Source organism: Barbatula barbatula (assembly GCF_947034865.1).
Source record: "Barbatula barbatula genome assembly, chromosome: 9".
NCBI lineage: Eukaryota > Metazoa > Chordata > Actinopteri > Cypriniformes > Nemacheilidae > Barbatula > Barbatula barbatula.
Window position 1 is genome coordinate 10,110,489 of NC_136772.1, and position 12,942 is coordinate 10,123,430.

The following is a 12,942-nucleotide window of genomic DNA, read 5'->3' on the forward strand; positions in this document are numbered from 1 at the left end:
GTCTTGTCTTTACAACTGCACTTACTATAAATTTAGTTTCGGGAGGAAAATATAATATTTATTTTCCACAGGGATAGAGTCAAAATCTTTATAAGTTTTATTTTGTACTTAAATATTTTATAGAGATCGTTTCATGACAAATAATATACTTTATTTATTATAATGTTTAAAAAATAATCTTATTGCAATAAAATATTGAAATCAATTTATTTAAATTTCTTAAATTTATTTTGGACGTTTTATCCTCTTGAAATCGCCACGGGACTTTTTTTCTGCAGCACCCGGCCAGTAACTAGGTCATTTCCGCTCAGCGTAAGGGTGAAGCAGGATAAGGAAACTTTCTCATCTAAACAAGAGCTAAATTAAAGGTTTGAACTTCTTTATTTAACTCGTTTTGCTTTTTATGTTTGTTATTTTGCTCGAGGTATCATTATAGGAACATTATAAACTAATATTAAAATGTGCACTGAGGTATATGAAGCTTCTTTTGTCAAACAGCTTTACTATCGCATAGCATAGTTTTATTTAAGTGTAACGTTATAACTTTAACTTGTAAAATCGCATTTAATTCGCATGTTTAATTAGATGTTAACCGAATTCTACAACAATTTAACGTTACATAGCGTCTGTTCTTTATTCTTGTTCATTTATGTCGATAAATCTGTCTCTAAACTCACTATTACAGTGATTAATGCAGGATGACGCCTGAAGAGATTACTGGCGGACTGTAGTATGATCTCCAGTCTCACATTAGAATATTACATAAATAAAGCAGGTTTTATGGATGTTACTTAGTAAGTTACTTGTTACAGGAGTTCTCTACTATACAACTCAGCTCTAGTCAGCTTCTGATGTTTTAAAGCTAGCCTAAAATGGTCACTTTTAAGGCTTTAAACTGGTCTAGATGATCTATTTCTTAGATCACCAGCTTCTTGGACCTGATCTTGACCTGAATAATCTTCCTTGTCAGAGCTGCAATACCTTAGACTAGCAAAAAAGCTGTCATCCTGAAACCAGCCTGTCTAGTAGTAGTTTATGTGCTACACATTTTGCTCATAGATCATATTTGCATCTTATATCTCTTTCTTTGTCTTTCTTCAGATTTCTATTTAAATCCCTAAAGTCTGATCCCTGTCCTCACCCCAGAGACGCGGGATCCGGTCACACCTCCACCTTGAACACTTGCTGTTTTCCTCCCGCCATCCCTCCATCTTTTAGTTCTACTCTCACTCCATCATGACAGAACCAGAGCTTCTCACAGAGGTCCCTGCGTCTCTAAAGCGGTTGGCCAAGCAGGTTGTGCGTGGCTTCTATGGTGTCGAGCACGCTCTCGCCCTAGACGTGCTCATCCGGAACCCATGCGTCCGTGAGGAGGATATGGTCGAACTTCTGAAGTTTGACCGCAAGCAGCTGCGCTCGGTGCTGAACACTCTCAAATCTGATAAGTTCGTCAAGTGCCGCATGCGCATGGAAACTGCACCCGATGGCAAGGCGACGCGGCACAATTATTATTTCATTAACTACAGGCTGCTGGTTAATGTGGTCAAGTACAAGCTGGATCACATGCGCCGCCGCATTGAGACGGATGAACGGGACTCAACTAACAGAGCATCCTTTCGTTGTCCCTTATGCGGGAGCACATTCACTGACCTGGAGGCCAACCAGCTGTTTGACCCCATGAGTGGTGAGTATGCGGGATCCAAGGGTACGCCAATCAATATGCACCTTCTGTGGCTTTTATTTTTCTGGTTTGGACTTCAACCCACTTACAATGTGTTAGGCAACCTGCACATTTCATCTTTGAAACAGCAATGGTGATAGAAAGGAAAGTTCATCTTTATTATTATAATTATAATTTTTATAAATATACACTGGCAGAACTGCATGTAGGCACATGATGGCAGCAGAGGTAAAGTGTTAACATGCATTTAGGCATTGTGAGGGTTTGCATCACCTGGATTTGGCTTTCGGAGAGTTTTGCAGCCGCTGCGAATGTCATGATGAAAGATTAAACACAGTTGAGATGATGTCAAATTGCATTAGTAATGTTCCCAGACAGGAATGGAAAAATTAAAAGAATTAAAAATAAACAGGATGAAAGCGCATTGAGCCAGCTGCAAGGATTAAAGCATCACATTGTCGCCGACGTCTTGCATTTCGTTTTCCTCAGGCTTACTGTCTTACACATCTTATTTCAACAGCATCCTTATATATGTATTTGGAGGGATACACACACAGACAAGTGCGGCTCTTGTCTTGACGTGACTTGTGTTATAATGAATCTTGAGATGAAGTGTTTGTGAAGCTCAGCATCCTGCTGGTTAAGCTTTTATTATAGACTGAGTCCAGAAAATCCAAAGTCTGATGCGTGTAAGTCCATCCCAACAGTCTTGGGTCATATATAATTGATCTCATCTGTGTGTGCGTGTTCAGAATATGTTTAGATGGAAAATAAATAAGAAGGGATTGTGAGCACAGACGCAAAGATTTCCTTCACCCTCCTCCAGCACTTTTACATTAATGCACATGGATATTGAGCCAGCTTATGTGTGGGATTTTTGTTCTTTCAACTTAATGTTTATGCATTGCATCTGTAGTATGCTGTTGGATAAGCAAACAGGAAATGTGTTAACAGTAATGCACTTATAATAGCAGCCTGACAGGTAAGCGAACATGAGGCCTTTAAAGCAGGAATGTAATTACCATATTTTTGTTAAAGCACTTACATAAATTCCTTAGTCATAAAATGTCAAGGAACTTGGAACTCCCTGTCAACAGTACTTTTGAGTAGTTGCATCATGGCCCCAGTTCACCCCATTTACTGCATTTACTACTGTACTCTTTGTGTCTATACAAGGAAGGAAAAATAATAATTATGATTAATTATTCATAATAAATAAACATTATTATGAATTATTATGTATTCATAATTGATAAACACATTCCTCTTCCTGTGTTGGTATCATGTTGTATATATAAACCATATATATTTATGTGTACTTTACACTTACTAATTTAACCTGCAACCAAGATGTTTGTTTACCTATAGATTCTACAGAGGGTGTATAAAGAGTCAAAAGAGCAATGTGGAGTTTTTAGCGCCATCTAATTCTCACTCCACACCTCACCCCTCAAGTCACGTGTTTGCTGCTTTGCGATAACGTATTTATGAAATGTGCTCTGTAGAGCAGTTTGTCTGTTAAGAGCTACTGTAGATACAACATGGTGAATTCCATGCAATGCGGTGTATGTAGATTGAAATGGCTCTTTCTAAGGTAATAAAATCATAACGCTTAATGATGTAAGGTCTTTAATAATAATAATGAACAATTTGTTACATTTATATAGCGCTTTTCTGGGCTCTCAAAGCACTTTACATAGAAGGGGACATCTCCTCAACCACCACCAATGTGCAGCATCCACTTAGATGATGCACTGCTGCCATATTGTGCCAGAACGCCCACCACACAACAGACAGAGTTACGCAAGCAATTAGTACATATGGACATAAATTAGGAGGCCATTATGTATAGAGGTGAACTGGCAATTTGGCCATGATGCTGGGGTTACATCTCAACTGAAGGACTTTATACTGAAGACATAGTTATGTATATTATACTGCATTTCTGTTAATGGATCCTCCAAAAAAATGACTCGAGGAAGAGATGTCCTGAGCCTATCACAAAGATCGGGATCGGGGCCGATCAAGGCATGTTTAACCTGATCGGTATTGGCTATATTTTGCACGATCATTTCCCATAACCTCTGCCATCACGTAAATTTTGTAAACATAAGCGAGCTGTGACAGCGGTGTCTGCAGTGCAGTGTGGATATGTCCAGTGGAACAGCCACTTGTAATGTCGGCAGCTCGAGCAATCCCAAAGTCATTAGTAATGGAGCTTCATTCAATTATAACAATTTAATACCAAACCCTGAAAAAAGTGGACAGATTACAACTCGTTCACTCAGTCTGTGCTGCTTTTATAGAGAACGCAGGTTAGCGTCTGATTTCTTCCTTTATACAGCGCTCTTCTAGAGCTTTACAACAAACTTAATGACACAGATGAGAAGCATTAGCGGATGCAGGACACAGACGCTGTTTTCCCTTTATTTCAAAGTGATGTATATGCCACAGAGTGACCTTGCTGTATTGTGTTGTGTGTTTTCAGTTTTGAGGCAGTGTTGAATGAAGCTCTGTTATTCTGTCTCACAAGGACAAACTCCTGTCCAGCTTCAATAAAATCTTTGAAACTATACTTCATTGATAAAGAGGGCCATTTTAATGTTTAATCTAATCCTGCTATTTTAATTTATTGAAAAGACTAATTCTGTCATTATGTTTGCTACAATATGTTAGGCTATCATTTATAGTATACTGAACTGTTAAATCGTAATCTTTTAATAACCTTAATATACCTGGAGAGTGCACCTAGGAAAATAATCATAAATCTATCGGATCGGGACTCGGATTGGCAGATAATCAAATAAAATGACTTGGATCGGGACATCACTACACTGGACCTTTAACTTGTACTTGATTGACAAGAGGAACTCTTCTGTACAGAGAGAATGTGTGTTTCTGAGAGTTGTGGGCGAGCGAGTGGAAAGAAGAGGAATGAAAGACAGAGAGTGATGGAGGGCTGAGAGCAGGGCCAAAGGTGGGGTATGAGGGATAAAGAAATGGAGAGGTAGGAATAGACCCGCGTGGCACGTGTTTGCCTTTACGTCTGTTGAAAGCAAACTAGCAGGCAGGGAGGCAAAGCTGTTGCTAGGATACACATCAGCAGGACCAGCAGACAGGCGAGGATGGAGAAGGAGAATGAAACAGCCACGATGAAGAACCTAACCCTGTGTAGACCTTGCCATCACACGTGTCTCTTAATTTCCCTGTTTTTAAGCGGACTTTACTTTAGATTACTGAATATGGGAACAGTGCATCTAAAGGTCAACGGATTAGTATCTGTGATTCTTTTTTTGGGTGGGGGAGCTCACATTTGCTCATGTAAGGTCATGTTTGACACAGGCTTGTGTATCCACAGACCTCAGAGGATTTTATAAATATCATTTTGTGATGCAGGCCTCTGGGTAAGCTTAAACATATACACATATGTTTTGGGATTGCCTGTTAACCCCCCTTCTTCATGTTACCTTTAATGCTGAGGTGGGTTAGTGATGTCTGGAGCAGGAAAGAATATTGATGAGATTGGTCAAGCCCATCCAGGTCCCCCATCTTTGAGAAAAAAAGATTGATCTGTGCAAATCTCTTTGATTGGTGAGGTGTTAAGGAAGATAAGGAGATACGGCTTGGTCAGCCGCATACATCGCTCGCTGATCCTATCTCGCATGTCTTCACCCTGTCTCCTTTCTGTCCTGTCGGGATAGTATTTATATTTTATTTACATCAATACTAATTTATATTAATATTTTATTGTAAAATAATTGTATTAAGTTAACAATTTGTTGAATGGGTTGTGTCACTATCGCATTTAGGTTTAGCCAAGTAACTGTTCTACTGGTTAACCAAAATAATATTGGCCTGATATATGTTAACTTGCTAGCTGATGTAATATCTTAATTTATTTTGCTTGTTATCAGAAATAATCTGCAGGGACTCTTTGCTGATGCGTACCAGTTTGGCGCCTGCAGTATAATATTATGTAGATTAAAATCATTTAAACTTTTTAGTTTTTAACAAAGTTTTTCACAATGAAAGGATGTCAAAATGTATCAGTTTATTTGGAATTATGTCAATAAAGCGTAAGCATAATTGTGTCCATTTAGTCACGTAGTCCTTCTAAATAACAGTTTTGCACAATTTGAGTCCACAGGGAAGCTTCAGTTTATCTTTTTACCTAAATGGCACATATCTTATGGTTTACGTATTCGTATTTAAATAACATGACCAGTTTGTGCCTTCTGCGACGTTATTGGCTGGATTTAGTTCATATTGACAACACGCGGTATGTGTTCCATATATGAAAACACACTACAAGATTAAACGGCAAATATTTTCAGATTTTACTGACCTGGTCATACTTGACCACAATGAGCATGATTTGTCCACGATTCCGAGGTTTTGTCACAGATTTTCGATATCTGGCTGGACCTGCAAAATTTGCATACTGTGATCTTGTCTTTTTGTGGAGAAACAACATAAATAATAATAATATTTGATTTGATAAATTGGGGTTAAGCTGGAGTACAGGATGAGTTGGCATTTTTTTACTTCTGGGAACAGATGTTTGAATATTTAATGTGTTTATCTGCACATTTTGTGAACTTTTAAAACCACCGAAGCATATTATCGAGCCCAGAGCTAACAGACATAGACTACGAGCCGCAAAACTCCGGTTATGATTTAATGCTGTCTAAAACAACTTTTTTTCTTGCAATTACTATTGTAGCATTAGCACAAACACACAACAGAGCCATTTTGCTTGTAATTGGACTCAATGTAGCACATTTGTCACAATTGCTCCCCCGTGAAAAAGTTATCTTTCAAATGTTGAAATGATTCAACTTTCAGGGGCTCATCACAAAAGTTCTTTTGTTCTTTGCTGTAGACGACTGAACAAAGCGCCATCCTGCTTTCAAAAGAGCTCTGAATCATTGGAGAGAGTGCTATGTAATTTAAACCAGACCTATTCATATCTGATGGATAATACAAAAACTATCAACACAAAGACAGCATCACGCTTTTCTCGAACAGAAAGCTTTAACGTGTGCCTACACACTAACAGTTCCATGTGCCTTCAGATCGTGTGTGTGTGTGTGTGTTTGTTTTTACCTGAAAACAATGAAAGTGTGTCTGTGTGCATGTCCCATATTGCCAGTTTGATAGATTCTTCATACTTGCCATTGCCTTCTGTATATTTAGTTTTTTATTATATTGAATGGTACATTATGTTTGTATGTGTTTGTCAAGGCATCTCCTGAACCAGCCACATGTATTTTAGATGTTTAAAATTCACCCCGTTACCTTTGTGCTTGCTATTGCTCATGCCTTTATTCTTTTCTGTCCGTGAGGGCAGCCAGACAGACTGACTGACCGGGAGGGTTGCGGTATAATTGTTCCCTGCGGTCAGGGTTTGTCGATATTTCCTCTGGAACTGTGTCAGATGCGACGCAAGGCTTTCTTTATCTTTCCTTCACCTGAATGCCATTTATTTTACACACGCGCACACTTTGTGTCTTTTTTTGTGCTTGTCAAATTGTTTTCTTTTTCTCCCTCCATCCATGAATTGGCAGAGGAGACATCTGTAGAGAAAGGCCCCAGCCAAAGGTGATTGTTTTTCAGCGCTCGCTCACATTTTGTTGTCAACTTTCCAGCGAAGCTTTTAAAATGGAAATTGCGGCGAATCATTTACTCGTTTGATTCACCTCAAGGCCACGGACTGGGTTGCTTGAAATATTTCCGCTTGAAAACCAAACATGTCTTGTGCATTCATGATAAAAGCATGCAAATAAAGGCGACAGTTTCGACACCATATGTGACTGACCGCAGTTATTGGTGTCATAGTCTATGCGTAAGCTACATATGCAAGACATTAATTCTATATTCAGGTAGCAGGCAGCGCCACACACACATCCTCAGAGCCATGCTGTGTGTGTTCTTATCAGAAGGCTGTAAATAACTTCAGCAGCAGATGGCAAACCAGACCAGCAGAGGAACCGCAAGCGTGTGTATGTTTGTCCTTGTGTTTGTCATGGTTCTTACTCTTTTCTGGTAAAAAAGATTTTGGCTCTTTTCCCCAAGATGACATAGAGTTGTAACTGTTATTGGTCCACACACTGTTGTTATATGTCTGTCAGCGTTATGTCATTCATTTAAAGAGAATTTTGCAAGCAACAATAGATCCATAATGCATTAAGCAAGAGACACTAAACTCAATGGCAAATGAGGACTATGATGATGTTGGTGCTGGTACCAAAGCTTGGTGAGGCTCAAGTAGGATGGTTACTGGTTTAATACCTGCATGGAGTGAACGATGAGCTGTTGTCTTTGTGCCATAAGCAGGGGCACGATAAATGGTCGTGTAAAAGAAGGAATTCCAGGTGTATTTATTGTGTGGAACTAAATATTGTTTTCTATTACAGTGGTTCTCAAACTTTTCAGATAGTACTTAATGGAGTAGTTCATTTTCAAAATAAATGTTCATGATAATTTACTCACCCCCATGTCATCAAAGATGTTTATGTATTTGTTTCTTTAGTCGAAAATAAATTAAGGTATTTTGATGAAAACATTCCAGGGTTATTCTCCATGTAGTGGACTTCAATGGACTCCAAACGGTTGAAGGTCAAATTACAGTTTCAGTGCAGCTTCAAAGGGCTTTAACGATACCTGACGATGAATACATTTGTATATGCATTATAAATATGAGCATTTGTGTTTATAAAGAATACATTTTCTTTTTTTTTGAGTGACCGATCGTTTCGCTAGATAAGACCCTGTTCTGCAATACGTGTTCATGACTTCTTGTAATACATAACCAAGTTAACAAGGTCACACTTGACGTAGGTAGGGCAGGGTGAAAAAATCCATCTCACCTTCTCCATTTATTTTAGAAAATGACTGATCGTTTCGCTAGATAAGACCCTTATTCATCGTCCGGTATCGTTTAAAGTCCTATGAAGCTGAAACTGTAATTTTGACCTACAACGGTTTGGAGTCCATTGAATATGGAGAAATTTCTTTTCGACTAAAGAAACAAACACATAAACATCTTGGATGACATGGGGGTGAGTAAATTATCATGAAAATATATTTAGAAAATGAACTACTCCTTTAAAGGGATAGTGAAAATTATGTTATTATTTGTTCACTATGTTGTTCAAAGCCTGTATATGACTATTTCTTCTGTGGATCACAAAGAAAAAAATAATCTTTAGAAATGTCTCTGTGGTTTTGTGTTCATACAATGGAAGTCGATAGGGGCCAGTGTTGTTAGGGCACCAATGTTCTTTAAATATCATATTTTGAGTTTTGCAGAAGACGTCATACAGGTTCGGAATGACATGAGAGTTTGTGAGTGGTGAAAGAATTTTCATTTTTAATTAAAATATCCCCTTAAATTAGACATTCCGAGCACCACCTACTTACTGGCATAGAAAATAATATTTTAAAGTAAAATTCAAGTGTAATTGTTGAAAATGTTATGTGTGATGCAGTTTGATTGCTCTTTCCTGTGTTTGTGCTTTTGCTTTGTAACGAATGAGTTACAATAGTCCAATAAATCATTTATGCATAAACTATATTAAAACTACACATATATCAAGTATTTATTATATATTTATAAAACATTTGGTAGCACTTTGCTGTTGGGTTTTATTTGTTAACATTGCATTTTTAGTTCATGTTTCCTAATGCATTGACTATGTTAATAAATACATTGTAAAGTTTTACAAACATTGACATGAAATACTAAATCTATTTAATATATCATTTCTGTCACTTACCACCAGGGGTGATACACATGCCACAGGTTGAGACCCACTGTTCTAGTGTATAATATTATTTATGTGGACTTTAACTTAAATATATTTTGTATTGATTTGGATCTTGTTATGAACACAGAAAAGTTCTGCTGTACCTTCTGTCAAACGGAGGTGGAAGAAGACGAATCGGCCGTGCCAAAGAAAGATGCCCGCACTCTGGTGGCACGCTTCAACGAACAGATAGAGCCCATCTACGTTTTGCTACGAGAGACTGAAGACATCAACTTGTCTCATGAACTCTTGGAGCCAGAGCCGTCAGAAATCCCAGCTCTGAAACAGAGGTCAGCTTCTCTCCCAGTATACACTATGTGTTTGTGTTGGGGAACAGTGGTTGTGACCCAGAGTCTTTGAACTGCAGATGTTATTTACATGCAAATAATCTGTTTGTTAAATTTGAACAAAACCAGAGATATTTAATTGTTATCAGTTTGACACTTGTTCAGTGATACTGAGTTCATAAAGGTTTTAAAATTGCAATTAATTTTTTTTAAATGAAATCTTTCAGCATTTATTGTAAATAGCTTACCAATTTGGGTCATTCTTTTTCTAAAATTCATTAACCTCAGTTAAAATCTGAAAATGCACTCACGCCCTAGGGACTCCGTTTCAAATGACGTAAACTAGTCGGCTTGGGCGGAGCATCTGTTAACTCCTCCCCTTCAACTGTCAGTCTGCTCCTAGTTCTATTTAAAAATGCAACGTCTGTTTTTATAAATCCAATCAAATCACTGTGAAAAAACAAGCCACGGCCACAATTTTTTCCTCATTTGAAATTGCGTTTCACTCACGAAATGCGTTAGAATACAGAAGTAAAAATGATTGTAACTTCTGAATCACAGGGACTCTTAAGTATACGTTATATTAGCCAAATGCCAATAACAAAATACGTGCATTTTTATTCATTAAAGCAAATGTATCTCTGCTTCTGTCTGTAGTCGAGAGCGAGCTGCCCAGGCCTTAGCAGGAGCTGGTGCACCTGGTCGGGAAACATGGAAAACCAAGAGCTCATCGTATGACCTCTACACTCAGAATGTGGTCATCAGCATGGAGGATCAGGAGCCTCAGCCTGGCCAGACAGGCCAGATAGCCCCCAAAGAGAGGCCAGTGTGGCTGACGGAAAGCACCGTGCAGGGGGCATACAGTGACACAGATGCTTTAAAGCACCGTGAGTCAAATCAGCTACATTGTATTATAAATGTTGGTAATTTCATGGGTGTATATTAACATAATTTTGCCTTATTGTTATCTTTCACATTCATGCTCCGGTGCTACAAGAACAGTGAGAAGCCTAAGGGCTCTGATTGGTTTAAAGGGACGTGTCACCCAAAAATTTAAATTTTCATAATTTATTCTGCCGTCATCACCTTTACGTCTCTCCTAATCTGTATTATAGTCTTTCTGCTGTGGAGCACAAAAGATGATACACAGCAGAATACACAAGGGGCCCTTCCCTGCTAGCTCCAAAAAGGGCAACAAATGAAAGTTGAGACTTGCAGTTACTCTGTGTTTTGCATATAAAATGACCAGATTTAGCAGTGCAGTCGGCAACAGAAGAAAATTTTCAAATATGAGTTCTGCAGAACACAAAAGAAGCTATTTTGGGTGATCAAAAACGCCATTATCCATTCACTTCTATTGGAGGGACACAAAACCAATGCAAGTGAATAGGTTGAATGCCGTTGTTTGGTTACCAACATTCTTCGAAATATCTTATTTTATGTTCTTCTGCAGAAGAAAGTCATACAGGTTTTAAATGACACCAGGGAGAATAATAATTACAGAATTATCATTTTTGGGTGAACTGTACCTTTAACTCCTAAATCTGCAATAACCATAACATTAAACACATGAGGGCAATGATTTATGTATTTCATCAAATCATGATGAATTAATAATGAGTGCCTCATTATATTTTTAAGGAGTTAGAATCAAATATTGAGGGACGTTTTAAACCACCCTGCATCTGTTGCTGCGGCCTGTTTTCATGTTTTCGCAAGAATTTGTCCTGAGTCGTATCTTTTTCCTTTATTTTTTCCACACCAGCTGGCGAGGACGACATGGCATCCCAAGAGAACATAACTGGACGAGCAGCCCCGCAGGATGAGAACGAGGAGGTTATGCGGGCTCTCCTCATTCATGAGACTAAGAGCGCCGCTGGATCCAGAGGCGCTGCCGTATCCAAACCATCCATTCCTGCAGCTAATGCCAGCGACTCTGACAGTGATACCAGCGAATCGGACGAGGACCCTCCACCACAGGCTCTGGTACACAATGCTGCCGCCGCCGCTCTACGGCCAGGTAGACAAGCTGAGGAGGAGGATGAAGATGATGATGAGTTTGAGGAGGTCGGAGATGATCCTGTGGTTATGGTAGGTGGAAGGCCTTTCTCGTACAGAGATGTGAGCCAGAAACCCGAGCTGGTGGAACAGATGAGCGCTCAGGAGAAAGAGGCGTACATTGAGATGGGTCAGAACCTCTTCCAGGACATGTACTTCTAAGTAGATCGTTTCTAAACCTGTTTTGCTAAACTGGCTCATTCTTTCTGTATTCTACTGATTTTCACAGGATATATATTTAATCGGTATCCTTTGCACACTTCATTTCAAATGGTGTTGTGTGGTGTGCCAAAGCCGAAAAACGAGTGTTAAACGTTTTGTAAACATTGAAATAGTTCTTCTCAAACGATTTCATTTACCGAATTTGCGGAATGCTCAAACCACTACCACAAGTATCTGTCCTCACGGTTGTAAACAAGAGTATCACACACAATGGCACATGCCCACACAACTGGTTTTCCTTGTAATAGTTTTTTGTTTGTGCTTACCACATTCAGAACAAATAACAGTGTTGCGCAGCAGTGACCTCTGGGATGGTTTCACTCAAACAGAAGTAGTACTAAGGCTCTTTTGACCAGATTTACATTTGCACTCAAGAAAAAAGCATTTCTCTTGTAATGTTGACCAAAACCTCATCTGCGTCTTTCTCCACGTCTTCTGAACAGTATTTAACAGGGCTTGAAATTGTGCAGTTATCATTTGTTTGTTGTGTAATCGCTTTCTTTATAAAGATGAGAGATGAGAACTTTGTTCGCTGATCTCTGAATAAAATGTTATTGGCTTAAGTTTGTTTGTTCATAGGTGGAAAAAATATGTTATCGGTAAAGTCTTTGTTAATGTTTTATTGCAATAAAAGCTAGGAGTGAATCAGCATATTCATAAATGTGTGTGTGCGCGTGTGTGTGTTCTATTTAAACCTTACAGTGTGTGGACCAACAAGGTTTAGTTTGGTTTAAGATGAGGGGTTTGGGGATAAAATATACCGTTTGTACAGTATAAAAGTCATTATAAAGTTCTCATAAAACATGAAAACCCAGCGTGTGTGCATGCAAGAGAGACACAAACTCAATTACAGCTTTCATGCTTTTCAAAATAAAACCATCAAATC

At 38.6% G+C, this 12,942-nt stretch overlaps 1 protein-coding gene across 2 annotated transcripts; it reads left to right on the plus strand.

The window, feature by feature from the left end:
- The first annotated feature begins 258 nt into the window (after nucleotides 1-258).
- Nucleotides 259-12,727, plus strand: gtf2e1 (general transcription factor IIE, polypeptide 1, alpha). Of its 2 annotated transcripts, none has more exons than XM_079463869.1 (5): nucleotides 259-368; nucleotides 1,102-1,684; nucleotides 9,578-9,779; nucleotides 10,434-10,663; nucleotides 11,542-12,727. In XM_079463869.1, the coding sequence occupies exons 2-5, from the start codon at nucleotides 1,237-1,239 to the stop codon at nucleotides 11,994-11,996; spliced, it is 1,335 nt and encodes a 444-aa protein (XP_079319995.1). In that variant the 5' UTR covers nucleotides 259-368; nucleotides 1,102-1,236; the 3' UTR covers nucleotides 11,997-12,727. The 2 variants fall into 2 exon arrangements, with proteins under 2 accessions (XP_079319995.1, XP_079319996.1); XM_079463870.1 differs by having other exon boundaries at nucleotides 333-471; nucleotides 11,542-12,714.
- The last annotated feature ends 215 nt before the right edge of the window (nucleotides 12,728-12,942 follow it).

Bases quoted from the DNA above. Each gene is read 5' to 3' on its own strand.
- gtf2e1 (XM_079463869.1), top strand. From the start codon at position 1,237: ATGACAGAACCAGAGCTTCTCACAGAGGTCCCTGCGTCTCTAAAGCGG. The intron at 9,780-10,433 runs GTCAGCTTCTCT...TTCTGTCTGTAG, and splicing joins ATCCCAGCTCTGAAACAGAG to TCGAGAGCGAGCTGCCCAGG. The intron at 10,664-11,541 runs GTGAGTCAAATC...TTTCCACACCAG, and splicing joins CACAGATGCTTTAAAGCACC to CTGGCGAGGACGACATGGCA.